Source organism: Caloenas nicobarica, chromosome 6 (genome assembly GCF_036013445.1).
Source record: "Caloenas nicobarica isolate bCalNic1 chromosome 6, bCalNic1.hap1, whole genome shotgun sequence".
NCBI classification, from domain to species: domain Eukaryota; kingdom Metazoa; phylum Chordata; class Aves; order Columbiformes; family Columbidae; genus Caloenas; species Caloenas nicobarica.
Genome location: NC_088250.1, coordinates 29055373 through 29073966, shown reverse-complemented (window position 1 = coordinate 29073966; position 18594 = coordinate 29055373). Strand labels below are relative to the sequence as shown.

General features: G+C 42.5%; 1 protein-coding gene across 3 annotated transcripts; it reads left to right on the top strand.

Annotated features, from left to right (window-relative positions):
- Nucleotides 1-994: 994 nt before the first annotated feature.
- Nucleotides 995-17838, top strand: LOC135990344 (leucine-zipper-like transcriptional regulator 1 homolog). 3 transcript variants are annotated; one of them, XM_065637955.1, is made up of 9 exons: nucleotides 995-1072; nucleotides 2029-2088; nucleotides 9269-9531; nucleotides 10287-10366; nucleotides 11171-11249; nucleotides 12790-12836; nucleotides 14294-14414; nucleotides 15306-15492; nucleotides 15816-17838. In XM_065637955.1, exons 3-9 carry the CDS (start codon nucleotides 9369-9371, stop codon nucleotides 16504-16506), a joined length of 1368 nt encoding a protein of 455 aa, XP_065494027.1. In that variant the 5' UTR covers nucleotides 995-1072; nucleotides 2029-2088; nucleotides 9269-9368; the 3' UTR covers nucleotides 16507-17838. The 3 variants fall into 3 exon arrangements, with proteins under 3 accessions (XP_065494027.1, XP_065494029.1, XP_065494028.1); XM_065637956.1 differs by lacking the exons at nucleotides 995-1072; nucleotides 2029-2088 and having other exon boundaries at nucleotides 9509-9531; nucleotides 10274-10366; XM_065637957.1 differs by lacking the exons at nucleotides 995-1072; nucleotides 2029-2088; nucleotides 10287-10366 and having other exon boundaries at nucleotides 9482-9531.
- Nucleotides 17839-18594: the final 756 nt, after the last annotated feature.

Genomic DNA, 18594 nt, shown 5'->3' with positions numbered 1-18594 from the left:
GGGGTTTGAGTTTGGTTTTTTGGTTGGTTTGTTTGGTTGGTTTGGTTTTGTTTGTTTCATTTTGTTTTGGTTTTTTTGTTTGTTTTGTTTTGTTTTGGGTTTTTGTTGTTTTGTTTGTTTGGTTGGTTTTGTGATTTTTTTTTTTTCTTAATTCCTAGCAAGAGGCAATTAAGAGGGTCTGGGGAAAGTTCTGCACTGTAATTCTGGACTGGCCTAAAGTCCTATCAAGAAAACTTCAGAAGCATATATTGCTACCGTATTCAGATATATTATACAATATACATTATAACTGAAGGTATTAATATTATTCACATATATTACTGCATTGCTATGGGCTGGGTGTATCTATTGGCCTCTACAATGATAACCTGAAAAAACAATTACACCCTTTCTTTTTTAGGAGCAATACTGAGGAAAAAGTAGTAGCCTCCACCCCAAAGCAGGAAAACACGTCGACATGTAAAACAGAGGCATGTGTGGGTGGGGGAGTTTCATTCCTGACTGTTTTGTGAAGCCTTATATAGCTGTAAAGGAGAAACACAGAGAAAAAAAAGCAAACCCCATGGAAGCTGAAGCAGATGAGCAGAAAGCCAAGGACACAAGCCCAAGCAAGCACCGGGGCTGTGGCTCTGAGGAGAGCGCACAGAGAGGCATCTTCGGGCTAAATGCTGACTCTAAAAGGCTTGGAACTGAGAGCAGAAACAAACAACCGCTCTCCGTGCTCCCCCTTCCCAACAACAACAACAACAAAGTTTGTTTCTGGCTCCCCGTGCCTACCAGGGCAGTGCCGCAGCAGCAAACACGCCGCCCGGCGCTGTGCACACCCGCAGGACCCGCACCGCCCTGCGCGGCCTCCGGCACCGCCCGCTTCCCCCGGGGGACCCCGCCGGGCCGATCCGCTGCTGCCCCCGCTCACGGCGGGCACGCCGCGGCCGCGACACCCCCGGCTGCTCCCGGCACCCGTCCCCCGCCGAGGGCCGAGCCGCAGCGGTGCGGGCAGCGCTGCCGCCGCGTCCACACCCCGCGCAGGCCCGGGGCAGGGGCCGCGCCTCCCGCCCTGCGGCCCCGCGAGGTGAGAGGGAGCCCGGGGAGAGGGGGGACGCGCCCGGCTGCTGGCCCAGGGAGAGGGGCTGGGGCTCGGTCCCGGTGGCCGGGCGGGACAGGCCTGCATCCCCCTGGGCCCCGCTCCCGGCTGAGCGCTGGCGGCCCGGGCTCCCGCTGCGGTGCGGGCCGGCCGAGGGGCAGCCCTCCCTCCCTCCCTCCTTCCCTCTCTCCCTCCCTCCTTCCCTCTCTCCTTCCTTCCTTCCCTCTCTCCTTCCTTCCTTCCCTCTCTCCTTCCTTCCTTCCCTCCCTCCTTCCCTCTCTCCCTCCCTCCTTCCCTCTCCCCCTCCCTCCTTCCCTCTCTCCTTCCTTCCTTCCCTCTCTCCCTCCTTCCCTCTCTCCTTCCTTCCTTCCTTCTCTCCTTCCTTCCTTCCCTCCCTCCCTCCTTCCCTCTCTCCCTCCCTCCTTCCCTCTCCCCCTCCCTCCTTCCCTCTCTCCTTCCTTCCTTCCCTCTCTCCCTCCTTCCCTCTCTCCTTCCTTCCCTCCCTCTCTCTCCTCCCTTCCCCCCTCCCTCTCTCCCTCCCCTCCCTCCCTTCCCTCTCTCCCTCCCTCCCCTCTCTCCTCCGTTCCCTCCTCCCTCCTCTCTCTCCCTCCCTCCCCTCCCTCCCCTCTCCCTCTCTCCCTCTCTCTCTCTCCCCCTCTCTCTCTCTCTCCCTCTCTCTCTCTCCCCCTCTCTCTCTCTCTCCCTCTCTCCTTCCCTCCCTCCCCTCTCTCTCTCCCGCCCTCCCTTTCCTCCTGCAGGGTTGGGGCTGGGTGTGTGTGCCCGTTTGGTGACAGGGCTGCGCAGGGCACGGTGTCGCCCTGCGAGGGCAAACCTGAGGAGAGGCAGCGGGCACAGCTCCTGGCCAAATGCCAGCTCATGCGACTCTCATTTTTCCTTTTTTTTTTTTTTTTTTCTTTTTTTTCTTTTTTTTCATGCCCTGTCAGGACCAAACCCCAGCTGAGGTGGTGAGCAGCAGCACCTGGAGAGGAGAGGGAGACGCGGAGGTGAGAGCTGCCCGGGGCAGGGGTCCCCAGAGGGCGGTGAGGGCACTGACCGGCTGTAACACACACACAGCAGCACCGAGCCAGCCTCTCAGCACACACAGTTGTACACTGTTGTACAACGGTGCACTTACACAGCTGTGTGCAGTTGTACACAAATATGTTTTCATCCAAGGGTACAAAAGGAAACAAAGCGCAGGAAAGGAAGGAAGCGGCGTCAGCGCTTTGCAGCCAGGAGAACGGCGGGGAAAGGGGACCTGTGACTTCCGCGGTGCTGCGCAGGAGGTCTGTGCTGGGGCCAGCCAGAGCTCTTGGTTTCTTGCCTCTGATTTAGGAGATTCACCACCCTCCTTCTGCTCGTTCCCTTTTTCACAATCAAAGAGCGTAAAGCAACAAAATGCCTTCTACCGAGCAAAAGACAAAGAAACGCAACCATCCAAAACCCAAGCCAAAGTGCATCTGGCTTGGGATGAATACTGGACCACGCTAGCTGGGGGTGACGATTTTTCAGAAAGCCAGTCTCTGGTCAAAAATGGACCCTGTCATTCGGAGTCTGAATATGAAAACAGCTTGCAAAACATTTTTTCAGGCTTCTAACAAAAGAGTTGGTCCTTCTTTTGCTCTGGTATCTAGGCTACGTTGTGCAGGCTCATGCGTATCACTGGTTTTATTCACATGAGTAATTCCATTTGAATTTGGAGCGACAACGTGTATGTGTAAAGTTACTCATATGCTTTCTGTCTCCTTTATATATTGAAATTATGTGGGTTTGGTTTTTCTCCATTTTTTGGTGCAGCCCAGTAACTGTTGGCATCAAGGTTATTGTGAACCATCATGGTTATTATTACTGTTTGCCTGCCTGACACCTTTGTTTTCCTTGCCAGGCTAAAATCCAGCTATTCCTCTCTATGCAATCTATTCCAGCTATGCAATTGTATCATCTGGTTTTATGCAACCGTTTTTCACCTGACTGTGTAAATTCATCTTCCCTGTAAAAGATCCTTTTTGTAGTCAGTTTCTTTCTCATGCAAAGTCTCTCATGATTTCTCCCATACTGTGTAGTTAAATTCATACTGATTCTAACATGATATCTGGGTGTTTTAATATTTGCCAGCTGGAACATTTTATTATTCTCATTGCCAAATGCCCTCTCTTTCCTCCCTCATATTTCTTCAAGCTACAGATTCTGCTATTCTCATAACCTTGTATGTCTTCTCTATCCCATTGCTCCATGTTCATCTAAGGGCAAAATGTCTTGGAGACAAGAAAAACACATTGTTTATCTTCCATGAAGTGTGGCATTAAGCTGTAAGTGTGGCTGAGTGTTTTATTAGATGTTCCTTTTCCTCAGTCAGGGAATATAAAAACAAAGAAGTAAAATGCAGTGTGTACTTGTTTCCTATGGAAGATAATAGCTTTTCAGTGGTATACTCTCAGCTGTCAAGTATATACTATAGTACTCTCACTCAAACCCAAGGAGAGTAAGCAGACTAGGCAACCACCACTGACTCCTTTGTCAAGCAGTTTCTTTCTTCCTAACCTAGAAAATTTTGTGAATTAGCACAAGATGAGTGTCCCTTAGGAAATAAAGTATTTTGAAGTTGCTTCAACAGCAGGTCATGAGCTGTCAAGAAGATGCATTCAGTCACACCTAAGTACAGATTTATGACATTGACTCTCCAGGGCATCTGCCTACTGTATCTTGAAAGAATCCAACTAGTAAGTTTTTCTGAAATCCCCAAATTATGCCTTTTAGGAACACTGAAAACTGCTATTTCCAGGGGGAAGGAGTGATGACTTATGTATTGGAGTGACCTGTTTCCAGTGGTGACAGTACAAATTGCTTCCAAGGAAAGGGTAAAAGGCCAAATACATCTTAGACTGCCCTGTGAAGATGGTGGAAGTTTCTCATTTCTTTTATCTTGAAGTGTGAGGACCAGGAACTGTATTTCCTCCCTCTGCCATATCTAGACTTTGAAAAATTACCTGTTTGTTTCAGCTGACATCCAAAGAGCCGTCTTGCTGCAGCGACACTTCAGAGTCAGGGTGTCTGTCCCAGTTATTATACATGGTGAGGCCACAACAGAGAATGAGCTCTTAACGTGCCTCTGGATGGAGTCAGCAACATGACCCTAAGTAAGATTTGAAAATCAGATTAGATTTATGTAGTACATAGTCTATTAAGGACAAAAAAAAACCCAAAACCAACCAAAAAAGACCCAAGCACACTCACATTGATTATCAGCATGAATTTCTGATCAGGCATGGCTGGTACACTGGATTTATATGTCCATAATGTGCTGTCCTTGTGCCACCTACAGATGTGTATTTCAGGAAGCTCTTTTTCAGAAACTGCATTCAAAATTGGGTTGCAGTCAATGATGAACTGCAGTTCTGGAAATCATAATTAACAGATTACCTTGGGAGATCTACTTCTCAAAACAATATATTCTTTTTTTTTTTTTTAATAAAAAGGCCCTGGTCTTCTTAAAAAAACCCAAACAAACCTGAAATTTTAATTTACCAAGGAAAATAAGCCACAGAAACTAATATAGATGTATTTATTTTTTGTCTGTACTGTAAGACTTCTTTCAATATAGTGGCAAAGGAGATTTCCTGATTCATATATTAGAGTTGTATATAAAGATGTAACAATTTCAGATATATTTTAAGTACTGCATTATTTTTTTCCAGAAATCAACAGCAGCACCACCACCATTTAAGGGAAACAGATTAAATATTTACTGTATTATCCCAAACCAACTTGTATTTGTTTCCTTAAAAATGAGAAATACACCAAGCATGTAGAAAATACAACTGGATATATTTATACTTCTTTATTTAATAAATTCTTCTATTTATTACTATTTAGGAACTTACTTTTTAATAGAGATCAAGTAGTGCTACACAGTAATGAACATAACGATTTATCTTCTGGGTGAAAGCTTCTAGAAAAAAACTCAAAGAAGAATACATTAGTAATGTCAATTTGCAAAATTTAATTTTGCAATTATATGCAAACATTTTAATTAATTATGAAATTGCAAAATTAGAGCTTTAATATTAATGCGATCTGAATTTAAAAAGCACGATAGCTCACCTGCAGAGCTCCAGGCCCAGGCAGAGCTGCTCACAAGGAGAGACTCGTGATGCTCTCATCTGTTTTGCAGTCACGGTGCCAGTGTCCTCGGTGGTCTGGGACTGCACACTCCAGAAGTAGTACTTACATACACAGGTTTACAGTATATAGAAACTATAATTATACAAGACTGTTTCAGAAGAGTTATGTCCTTTGAAATACCTGTTCAGAAAGCATTCTGAAGCACTGAAATGTAACAATGCTAAAGTTTAAGAGTACCCTAAACTTGTTAAAATAAGTTATTTAATATAAAAGCCTTTCATATTTTCTGTAAATTTTTAGTATGTCCACTCTAAGCTTTATGGAGATGACAGAGGTGTTATTGTTTTACTTGAAAGTACCTGTCATTTTTCTGAACTCTACAGTCAGGAGGGAGCTGTGTCCCTTGCGTTAATTTGTCACTTTACAAATCCTCTTTCTGCCCTTCAGCTCCCCCCTGGAAGAACAAACACCGTTTTCCATCTCCTTCCCTTCGTCTTGATTACTTTAGTTGTAACCTCAGTCATGTAGTAACTGCATGTTTTACAACACATAGCAAAATGATGACCTTATTTCAATTCAGAATTATAATAATGCAGAAATATTACATGTACTTCATATTCCCAAAGCCATTCTGGACTTTCAGGTTGAAATTCTGAAGCTGAGCATCTCTAAAAATTAATTACTGTGTTTTGAAAACAAACAAACAACTACTCTAGAAACAGTGCATAATAACTTGAATTTAGGAAATAATAAAATAGCAAGCCTGAGGATACTAAAAATCTATATACAAATATTATAGTAAAGCATTGCAAGTAAATGCGATATACTGAAAAAAACTCTGCCCTCTAAACTGTTCTAAACAAAGTGGTTTTGTTTTTTAAATCTAGTAATTCATAAGTGCCTTGCAAGTCTCTGGTCAAAGTTTTCTCCATATCCATGCAGGCAGTCCTGTGGGAACACACACTACGATAAAACACCACTAAAGGGAAGGTTTGTAAGATAAGTAGAATTGGGAATATCTGTTATTATTTTTGAAGAGCAGTAAAATATCAAGTTGCCTAATAAGAAAATACAGTGTTCTGCACATACAGGTATAAGGGTTGAGCTCAGAGGACTGGGTCACTAACAGGACAAACAAAAGATTTCCTACTTTTTTCCCCCAATATGAGTGGCTTCATATCTCATTATATTTCAAAAGGCTCAGCCCTCTTAAATCTGGAACTTTTCTGAGTATATTGAAAACAGATGGAAATGAAATTGGGGGACCAAGGTAGAAAAAAAGCTTTAATAAGATATATTTAAGTAATAAATAAATAAATCATTTGTCTGGGAAACCACATCTAATAGAAATATAAATAATCATATAATGAACACATAAACTACATTTCCTGAAGTAATTCTTGTCTTTTTACATTTCCTGAATTAGTAGTGTGGCACCATTAATTGATAAGCACTTTGCTGTAGTTACCAGGCTAATTGCAGCTCTTTAGGTCCTTGTCTCACAGCTCCCCCAGCCCTTTCACAATTGGGATTGATTGCACAGGAGCCATTTTTAGAATTAAATGGCAGAAGAGTTTGGAGAGCAGCAGCCATTTTTGTGTGTGCTACAGCTGCTTTGGAAAAAGAAAAAAAGTTGGATAAAAATGTTCTGAGTTGTCTTTTTGGGTATTTTTTTTTGAAATTCTGCTGAAGTTAGAGCTTCCTGTTGGATAATTGGTCTTGCTTGTACCAAGTTGAAGATGAGGTCAGTGTTGCATGACACGGAGGGTGACATCGTTCTCAGAAGAGCAGCAGTTTTTCTTCAGACTGTTCAGGTAGATGGTAGCTGAACTTTGTGGAATCTGGTTCTATAGAAAGGCAACCCCAGAGTCAAGTCTGGAATTTAAAATACCAGTGATGAAAGGCAAGATTCAAGATTAACTTTGAAGGTGTTTGTGTTGTTTTGGTTTTTTTCTCAACTCTGAAATGAAGCAGTTTGTTAACTGATCTGTTTCAGTGATTGTAGGTGCACCTCAAAGAATGCTTTACACTGGGAGAGTGAACGGCTGTGATTGACAAGGGCCAGTTGATGCCCAGAAGGTGTGACTGGGAGGAGACGCCACTTCGGTTAATCCCAGATTTGGTGTTTGTTATCCCATTCTACCCGCCGGCCCTACACAGAGTGCGGCTGGGGCAGATAAACAAGTGGACAGGGTTTTGTTGCTAATCTGCTGTATGAAATCAGGTCTGCCCTCTTCTCTGAATGTTTGCATAACAGGAGGCAAAGTTTGTAGGAAAAATAACAAACACAAATATGTAGTAAGAGGAGTGTCCAGTTTTATAGCTTGGAAAAAAACAAAACTCAAGGGGACAATCCTACTTTACCTTTGTAAAGTACTCATGGAGAGACCTATAACCTTTTTCACATTAAATTGTATCAACAGTAGTAATATCTTGGCCCTCTCACACAGCACTGCATCAGCAAATTTAAAATGTTTTACTAAGGAGGTGTCTTTGTCCCCATTTACCTGTGGAAGTAAACAGATAAATTGGCTTCGGTTACATGGGGCTGGGCAGAGTTAGGGAGAGAATCTGTGTTTCGTGACTTCAGCTGCTTGACCCTTTTCAGCGACGTGCCATAAAGTATTAGGGATTTACTTACACACCTGTAATGTGTCACTGCTTCATAGCTGCCAATTCCCCTGGAAAAAAGAGATGCACACCATTGTAAATGCTGCCAATCTCGTATTCTTTCAGACAAAACATAAAAAGAATATACTTCAGTTTTCTACAGAGAATGATGTTGCTCTTCCCTTTTCAGAAAATGGCAACTTTTCATTGAGATCTAGATACTTCGTACCTACCCCTTGTCCTGTAATCAGATATACACAGGGTGAACTGGGCTTATTTTGACCTTCGCTGACATATATATGACTAAATAGAGTTTTCCATAATGAACTTCAAGGCGCAGTTCATATGTCTTAAGTTCTACTGTGGCAATGCATATATTAGGAAAAAATATTAGGATATTAGGAAAAAATTCTTAATGGAAAGGGTTGTCAGGCATTGGAACAGGCTGCCCAGGGAAGTGGTGGAGTCACCATCCCTGTAGGCATTTAAAAGGTGTTTAGTTGAGGTTCTTAGGGACATGGTTTAGTGCTAGAGTTAGGTTATGGTTGGACTCGATGATCTTAAGGGTCTTTTCCAACTGAAATGATTCTATGATTCTACAGTAAAAATACCTGCGTGAAGATCTAAGCAAGAAACCTTCATTCCATCTAAACTGGCCATTGCTGTATTTCTAAGTAACTGCTCTGGCCCAAAGAAAGTTTAATTTACCATTTGTGGGAAACAATTTACATTTCAAACTTTACCTGGCAGCGGTTTCTGGTCTGACGGCAGCGTTGCTGCTTTTATGCGGTGTCCTTGTGAATTAACCTGGGAAACGGAAACTTTTAATATAAAGCTTCTCTTGAATTTGGACTAATGCTGATTTTTTGTGTGTGCTTCATAAAAGAATCACTGGCCATTATATATTTTAAAAAGGATTAATAGAAGAATGTTGTCCCTGGTACTTGTCTTCACAGAGCACAGTGACATCTTGTGGCAAGTGAAGGGATAGTGTCATTTTTTTCCAGATGTATCCCAATTTCAGCTGGTTTACAGATTAAAATCTAACAAAATTCTGGACAACCTCTAATGCATTACTTTAATCTGTAAAATTCACTCTTTTTGAATTTTGGTTTAGGTACTTTTTCATCCTGAAAAAAGACTAAGCTTTGGTTTCTACCATGTTGCAAATGTAGGTTATTGCAATTTATCACTCCAGCTTGCCAATGCTCTTTGGAAACTCTCAGCTCCGGGGATGTTCCTGTCCCAGTCTCACTGATTCAAGACTCTGTGAGCCAGCACTGCAAATACTTTATTTCACTTAGTGTATTATCGCCGATGGCCAAAATTGTTCAGGTTGCTTTTGACAGGAATGAAAAGAAAACATAGTAACTTTTTATCACAAAGCGGAGACTTTTCTGGTTTTTCATGCCTTTTTTTTGTAACCCAAAACCTTTTTTTGTCTTTGTACAGATGAGGCAGGGATTAAGCCCCGTCCCTGGTGTTTGGGGACCCTCCGCTGACATGGCTGTCCTTTGCAAGTCGATACTTGGATAAGGGCCTAGTTATCAGCATGAAAGGAAACACTGCCCACTGTGACGAGAAATCTGCACCCCAAAAGCAGCCCTGTCCCTGCGATCGATATAAACACGCTTGCATTATTTGCAGAGGATTTCTTTATCTCTATGGAGGGCGCAACACCACCAGCCTTAGGGATTTTTGGCGATACAATATAGGTAAGTTTGCGCCTTCACATGTATGTCAGGATTAAAGAGATTGTGCATCCAGCCATCATGAAATCGGAGATATTCAGTATTAACAGATTATCCCCATTTAAAGTGCCTCCATCAAAATAATGGATAAACTGCATTTTGTTCATTAGGCAAAAGGTGTGTGTGTGTTCCTGTTGCAGGTGTTTCAGAAAGTTTAGATTTCAGTTCAGTTCGTCCCCCCCCCTTTTTTTGTCAATAAATACTGCGTAATTTAAAATATCCTAGTTCTAGAAAGGGATATCAAAACCAGCTTTATTGACTCTTTAACATAAGAATTGTTTATGTATGTGAAAGTGCACAATATCTTGTAAGGTTGTATTAATAATGTACTACGAAATATGACATTTTCTATTTTTTTTTCCTTACTTACTGCCATTCCCTGTTCAATCGTTGTTACTGGAATAAGGCATAGAATTGTGCTGAGGTTCATGCACATGGAATAGTTGGGGTTTGATGTAGGTTAACAGTATAGCATTAAAATAAAAGCAGTAACAAGATCAATTTCTATTACATTTAAGTTTGCTGAATAGAAAAATGCATATATGTAATTTTGGGGGAAGTGCATCAATCTTCTGAACTAACAGAGAGAAAAGATGAAAAAATGCTTCATTTTCTCCTAGTGACTGGCAGTGCAGCCAAATTCAAAGTTGATTTTTCACCTTTCCCCTAATGTTTATGTGCTGAGTTACTGCTGTCTTAACTCCAGCTTTGGTTTATAGTGAAAAATGAATGGGAAATGCTGGACTGCTCAAGAGACGGTCCAGAAGAACTGGAAGAACATTCAATGGTGGCTTATAAGGTAGTAGACCAAGATTTATATTGTCCATATCCTAGCTTTTTTTTTCATATTCTACAATGAAATAAAACATCATAGATTATTACACACTGACATACTGTACCCAGAGAATGCTTTTATGTCAGTGCAATTCTGGATGTAGCTGTACCAATGTTTTGGAATGTTTTTGAATAAAGTGTCAGTATTTGAGCTTTGCAGCAGTGTGCAGTTCCCCGATTTCCTCAGTCCCTGCTCAGTACATAATCGTAATACAAAATAAAGACCTTGGCAGCACATTCTTTGACTTAGTTGTGTAGTTGTAACAGTTGCTCTGAATTAATTTGCATGATAAGCTACAGCATAAAAACATTCCCTTAAGAACTTGCATAGAAGAGGGACGGGGGAGTGAAGGCAACTAAAAATTACAGCTTTGCGTATGAGGGGCAAACAGAATTTAGGATATCAGGAGCTGCAGTACAATGAAATATTTCTATAAACATGCATAATGTAATATTACCTGAGCAAAGCCTGAGAGCTCCAGATCCGCATCCCCCCAGCTGTCCCGGGCTGATGAGGCAGCGAGCGGTTCTGGGACGTTAAAACTGCAGAACGTTCACCGGAGTTTCCTACTGGGAGAGGATAAAGACATGATTAAAAGCTGGTGACTTCTTATGATTGCCTCTTGAATTGTTAATAGATCATCATATGCATTATTCTCAGTGATATTTTGGTGAATGCAGCTTTTACATTTTAGAAGTGGTTTAAAAATTATTTTTACACTATAATATATGCCTACCTGTGAGTGACAAATATTTTTACATTTCTCAGGGCATCCTGTGTATTTTTGGTGGGATGGTGGATTCTGCTTTCACGCAAGCTAAAATTCCTCTCTGGATATATGACATTGGTATGATACACAATATCCAGTCTCTTCCATGGGACATTCCGAGTCCATAGGTACTAATAAATAGTAAGAACCAAACTGTTTTCTGCTGCTTGTAATATCACCTTCCTGAGGCTTTACAAGAAGTAATGTGTGTAAAACTGTGTGCATATTTCCCCCCTAAAACTAGACCGTTAAGCTATCAAAAAGTCAGCTCTTTAATTAGAAAGAATTTTATGGGAAAGTTTTATGTATTTTATGGTCTCAGAATTTCCATTCCTCCCCCTTTCCCTCTGAAGTTTACTATTTGATCATAAACCAAATAATTGTTACATATAATATTTAAAGTTTTATCATTATATTACATAATTTTTAAAAACCAAGCTCTTTGTTTTATTATGGAAGGAAGTAGATCAGTAAGGTATATCTCGTTCTGTGTTTTTAGTGAAGACAGACATTAGCTGGCAACAGCAATAATGGAACAGGAAAAAAACAAGTGTAATTAAATGAGAAGGGGGGAAATTAATATCAGTTTTTCATAACACAGGTTTTTTTTACCTGAAGAACAAACATTTGGGATCTCTTAAGTGCGTATTATACTAAAAGCAGTAAAACAATTGAATTTAATAGCAATGTCATACACGATATATTCTCGCTTTGGAAAACTGTGTGTAGTAATGGCTGCTTATTTTGATGTCAGATGGAGGAGAGAGACAGAGATTGATTTCTTTCTGAGCTGTTAAATCTTGTGGCAAGACGAAAATTTAAGTTTCCTGGCCTTTTCTGCTGCTTGACTATGTGACCTTAAGTCACTGGCCATTTTTTTGTTCCTTTCTTTGTTTTCCACCGTCTGTCTGAAATACCTGCTGAAAGAACAGACATCCTCAGACAGAATTTATTTCCTAGGAGAAAGCATCTTATTACTCACAGTACTTACCAGTGAAAACTGGGAATGAGTTATTCAAAATTTGTTGTGTGTCCTGTTTTTTCACAGTCATTATTTAAAATCTTTCCTGGCAAGTGATACTTTCACTAACGTAAACTCGTGCTGCTTTCTCATTGCACCTCTGATGCTGGGTATCTCATATTTCCGCTCCTTCGTGGTGATCTCAGATCAGTGGGTTTTGACTGTTATTTGAGGACTACTTTTAATGGATCTGTGAAAAGGAACAAGAAGAACAAGGCTGAAGGCATAAGGTTTACATAATAAGCAGAAGCAGCCATACAGCCATCGGTAAATCTGAGGATTCTGCAAGTTCACAAAATGCTGAAAATCACCGATTATTTTTGCATTGTGAAATTTAGCCTTACGAAACAGGAAATACAGTGGGCTGTCTCCATGATTTGATATCCGATAAGGATACAGGAAAACCATTTAAATAATGTCTCCTGTAAGTCCCTTGGTACTGTGCTCTCAGTGGGAAGGGGATTTCTTCATCCTTGTCGGTGGAAAACACCGGGATGAGACTTGAAAATTAAATCTGTAATTTGAAAAATTAATATTGGAGGAGTGTCCTCTTGTGGTCTGGTATATAAACTGCGCTTTATTAAAACAATCCCCTAGATTCTGCGAGATGGACAGAGTGTCGTACCGTACCAGCAGAGACTGAGGTAAGGAGCCAGGAACTGGTGAATGTGTGAATCAAATGCCTGTTGCTTTGTTGATTAAACAGATTGCTTTGAAATATGTTCCCCCAAACAGTTCCAATCTTACCTCTTCAGAGACATGGCTATACTTTATTTCTTTGCACTTTCAGTAACTAAGGCTTTTTCCTTCTTTAAAACAGACTTTTAAAATATTCCTTTGAAATTTTAGTCCTATTAAGAAGTTAAGTCATTTTCTCTACTCCTACTTCTGTTTTTCTGAAATCCTTATCGAGAAAACTAATTGTAAATGGTGAATTGCACCCACACATGTAGTCTGTGCTTCTAAAAGTAGGGTAGTGAAAACAGATTGACAGTCACACTAATACATTTTGAAATGTGAAGTGCGGCAGCATTTTTCATTTCTTTGGTCTGAACATGTGGACTCACCAAGATACGGCCACTTCTAAATGAAACCTCAGCGGAAGCATTTATGTCTTGGCCTTATGAGACTGGTTTGGTATCACTACACGTAAAGAATGACTCGCTTTTTGCCATTGAAACTTCCTGCTCACAATGTTTCTACACTATGAAATTGCTCCAAAAAATTGTTAAGATTTGGCACAGTTACTACTGTGGTTACCTGTGCTTGGTGGAGGAGCCAAGAGAAAGCTTGGGAGTGCAGGGTCATTTGGGGGTGGGGGAAGGTATTATACTGTTGATGAAAATTGTTTTGTGTACAACAGATACAATGGAATTATGTATCAACTCCTTACATATAGAAGTAAATGGTTTCTTGTAATTATCCTAAACTGAATACAGAGAACATGGTTCCCCCCCAAAATGGGCTGTTTGAGAAGAAACAACCAAAGCAGAACAAAAGAACAAAACCAAACATCTTATATTTTGCTTCGTCTTTAGCTGGGCGCCCCCTCCCCGGTTTGGGTCCACGAGTCCCAGCAGCGCCGAAGAATTCTGCGGACACAGTGGGAACCCCCCGGTTCCCCGCTGAGAGTCTGGGACCTGTGGTGGGGCAAATCCACACCCGGCAAAGCAAGTTGGAGTTACTCTTGGGACTGAAGTTCCCTTAGCGCAGAAAGGCTGTGCTTGGTGGTGGAAAGGGCGACGTCCCCCCGCTATGTTCCCAAGAGTTGCCCGACACATTCAGAGCGTGTCCCGAGCCCCTGCCCAGCGTCGGTGCGGAAGCGGCGCTGCTGGTGGGAGCGCGGAGCGGGAGGCTGGAGGCACGAGCTCTCGTGGTGCACTCAAAAAGGGAGTTGCCCACATTTGAAGGTGGTTCGTATTTGCATCCATACAAGTCTTCAGTGGTGGGTTTATTCTGTATTTTCAAACAAGTTTCAAACATTTTCAAACAAGCCCCGAGCAATGGTTTTAAATACTTGGGCATATTCCCAAGCAGACATTACTACTGACAACGACTTGATCTGTTAACAGTTTTTTGTATAATTATCAAACTGTTTTAGAGCTCAGCACCAACTAACAGAAGAGGTCACAGTGCAGTCGTGTACCAGTCCAGCATGTACATCTACGGGGGATACTTTGGCATCAGGGGCATTTCACAGGAGTTTTGGACTTTCCATTTTGGTGAGTTAAAAAAGCACGAGAAGGTTTTGATCCCTGACTGCTGCAGGGAAGCACGGCTTGATCTGTCAAGAAAATTCTTATCAGTAAAACTGTTGTAAGTTAGTTTTGGCTTCTCTTTGGCAGCATTTAATGATGAATTCTGTCAATTAAATTAATTCCCAACTGAAATTAATTACATAGTATTATAGTGGAAGAATTTTTGCAGTATTTCCCAGTTTCAGAACTAAAAAATGTTTTATTCACTATTCACTAACTTCTTCAAAGATTACAAAAAACTTCCAAATGCAGAACAGACCCTGACTTCAGCCTCTTAATGTCACTTTCTGAATCTCAAATCTTGAACTGACCATAGAGAGCCAAACCTGACAGGAGATAGTTTCAGTAGCATATTCATTGCTAATTTGGTGTTTGCAAACCAGATGATTCCCAGAGACTCCCTAAATGGATGGCTTTTGTTATCTGGTGGCCATTCAGCCGCTATTTTGAAATGAATGATGGATTTATCTCATCCCTCATTTCCTCACAGGGAGAATAAGCACAGACATTAATGAAGGATTGTTTTTGTTGACTGATTTTTCTCTCTCATGGCCAGGAAATTATCTTTCCCTGTCAGAGTTAATGAATTAACAAAGCCGTAGGAAAAGCTGCTCTGTAAATAAAATTTCCATGACATCTGTCATACAGTATCTGACATTTTCATTAAAACTTTATTTCAAAACTGATTTTTTAAATGTACTTTTTCAGTGTCAGAATTTAAGCTGTTGTGTTATAATAAGCTTAGAGCAGAAACCCTTATTCTCCAACAGAATAGTTGCTTGATGTTTGAAATATATTCTTTCTCAAATCCTGAGGTGAATCTAGCGCATCTATAAATTAATATTTTGCTTTCAGACACAAGAAAATGGGAGTGTGTTTCCAGCCCATCTCACAGTCCTGGCCCAGGACCTCGGCACGGCCACTCCGCGGTGGTTTATCGCACGGGCATGTACCTCTTTGGAGGGCTGATGGGGCTGAGCGAACAGAAGGACTTTTGGAGGTGGGACTTTGTGAGCAGCAGCTGGTGCAGCCTCAGAACAAGGTAAACGGTACTATTTGTTACACTCAACACAGAAAGAGAGAATTAGTCTTACCATTTGATCCAGCGTGCGGCAGACAGGGAGATGTTGCCCTTCCGGCGATGGTAGGAATCGTTCGGATCACGACGCGGTGCCGCTGCCGTCCCTGGCTCTGCGTGGATGAGCTGTTGGCAGCGCGTTGATGCAGCTGTCAGCAGCGCAGCTGTGACGTCCCAGCACAGCTGTTCGGCCGTCATTTCTTTTGAGACTAAGGAAAAAGAGAGGCTAAGATCAGTGTTAGTTTCTTGTTGGTCTCCCCTTAACTGCTGCTTTCTCTTACATTTAGCCAAGGACCTCCTCCAGTGGTAGGTCATGCTTCGATAGTCTTCAAAGACTCCATGCTGATTTTTGGTGGAGGCATTTCAAATTCCAGTCCTCAGGATGACCTCTGGAAGTATCATTTCCATACGCAGACATGGAAGAAGCTTAGTAGTACTCCAAAGGCAAACTTACCTCCTAAAATGTATCACTGCATCTTAGGAATTGGTGCTGATTTCCAAAGTACCTCAGATTTCAGCGATCCATTCCCCAGCCATAGGAGAAGGCAGCAGAAGGACCATCACCAGCTAGTGGCCATCCCGACACGCACACGCTTGTGCAGCTACTTCCGCCAGCAGCCCGCGCACCGAGCGACCCGCGGCGAGGAAAGCAATGCCGTGGAGATGAAAACCTTCAGCTGGCCGCTGGAGCCGGGGGGCTTCTGCGCATTTCAAACCACTTCAGAGGCAGAACTAGGCCCAAACAGAGCAACAGGCCTTTTGTCAAAGGACGAGTCTCTCCGTCTGTTTGTCTCTTCAGAAAAAGAGGCTTTTGATGCTGCTCAGACTGTGGGAGGAGAGGAGGGAACCGACTGTCAGCACGCAGCTGCAGTGGATGAAGTTCGTAGTGATACCAACGTGCTGCTGCTCCTCGGGGGTAAACCTTTATCCAGCTTCTCCGAGATCTCTTTCTGGCAAACAGCGTTTGAGAGCTTGTGACTGCTTTGATTGCAAAGTGAAAGAATAAATTTCCACCAACGTGCCAGTAGGTGGTAAACCAACCAACTGCTTGCAGCTCTCTGCAGTTTCCTATCAGCACACTGGGAAAAAAAAAATTAAACCTTCAAAAGATTTTTTTACAATGTGAACAAAACCTGACATATATTTAAGTCACAACTTGCTCGTAAGTTACAATTTCTGAGAGGAGCTTGTTGGAATGCTGCTCTTTTTGTTACTTTTTTCTTCTGGTCAGTTAATACCCCTTCAAACTGCAGTGGCTGATGCAGCCTTGAAAATCAGAACAAGAAGTAACCCCTTCTGGCTCCGTAACTGCCATTTCAGGTGCAAAGCTTGCTCATTTCGCACTTGCATAAGAAATAAATACGCACCCATAAAACTACATTTAAATCAAGTCTCTGCGGGTTGCAGTCACATTTGAGGGATTTGATGAATCTTAATGGCAACATTTTCTAAGAGTCTTAAGATTGTTTTCTTGAAAGAATGTTCTTTGCACAATATATTTGCAACATGAGATGGCCTAGAACAAAGAAGAATCTTCACAGACAAATTGGCAAGTGAAATCTAGAAGACAGTCAAGGATTGCACCCAACCCCAAGGAACTGAACCTGCAACGTCCCTCTGGAAAAATCACGTGCAGCATCAGACCAGAGGAAGAGCGTCACACCAGGAAGAACAAAATAGTTGCCCAGTGCACGTGAGGTGTTGTGGCTGAGAGCAGGATACAAAGGGGTTGATTTCCTGTTGGGGGGGGAAAAAATAGAAAAAAAAAAAGAGGAAGGCTGGACAGGAGTGGCACAAACCAGAACCTGTTCTGCTGGTAACTCAGATTTTAGCCACAAAGGGATTTCTGCTTTCCCAGCTCCATCTATTTTGTCAACATACGCAGTATTTGTTACACATACACTCTATGCTAGTAAATCCTGAGTTCACCTATGGTTTTGTTTGTTGAAAGGAAAAAGTGCTTTTCTATGAAAGGAAATATTGCCCAGTGTTCCAAGCATTTATTTCCATAGAAGTTATGAAGATACTGGCCTTCTGGTTGAACTTCAGCTTCTGTAAGAAGAGATGCTGATGTTTGAAATTAGCGGAAAGTGTAATTGAATACTTCTGAATATTTGAAAAATATAACTTTTCAAAAGTTTCATAGGAATAATGCATTTTAAGTGAGAGTATTTACAGATACTTTAATAATCTCTTCACGAGTACCTGTCACATGGATCCAACAGGATAGATGAGTTTGCAAAAAGCTACTTAAGAGTTATTTGGACCTTCTGTGACCTCTGTAAACAGGATTGTGTGCTGCCATGTAAATAAACCCTGCTGCATTTCATATCAGTGTGTGCTCGTTTTCTCAGCTTTCATGAATTTAAAATATCTACCTTTTCAAAATGAACAAAGAACTTAGGTTTCTGCAGAAGGAACACACTCCCGCAAGCCCCAGTCATCTCATGGCACTTCAGCCAGCCGCGAGGGCTGCCCCGGCTTTTAATTTCTCCTCCAAGGACAGGGAATTGCCCACTTAGAGGCGGAATGTTCGAAATGGACTCCAGTACAGCGATTGGGCTGAAAACTGAAAACTTAAATCAGCAGCGTGTTTTTCTTTTGCTGGCTAACATGTCTGTTTTGGCGTTATCCAGAGAGCGCTGCTATAACGTACGTTTAGCTGGGATTGACGAGGGAAGGAAACTAAACTGGGAAGGGCAACAATAAACCAGTGATGTTCCAGGTGGCCTCCTGGCAGGTACAGGTATCCCGGGGCTGTGAAGAGCCCCAGGAAAATGCCACCCAGACTCTGCCATTCCTTTCTTCCTCACTCCTCGAACTCTCTTCCCTTTGGCAGCCCCTCGAGGGGTTTAACATTTACTTGGAGCCAGCGCAGGCAGGACAGGAGCCAGCCCAAAGGCCACGGCTTGGCACGGGGAGGAACGAGCAGCTTGCGGCAGGCGCCCATCTCGCCCGCTCCTGCCCTCGCCTCCGGCACAGCGCCGGCTCCTGCACCCGGGACATCCTGAGCCTCGCAGGGCACGATGCTGCGGGGGCCCCACCGGTCCCCAGGGGTGCGCAGGG

Bases quoted from the DNA above. Each gene is read 5' to 3' on its own strand.
- LOC135990344 (XM_065637955.1), top strand. From the start codon at position 9,369: ATGAAAGGAAACACTGCCCACTGTGACGAGAAATCTGCACCCCAAAAG. The intron at 9,532-10,286 runs GTAAGTTTGCGC...TTTGGTTTATAG, and splicing joins TTTTTGGCGATACAATATAG to TGAAAAATGAATGGGAAATG. The intron at 11,250-12,789 runs GTATGATACACA...ACAATCCCCTAG, and splicing joins TCTCTGGATATATGACATTG to ATTCTGCGAGATGGACAGAG.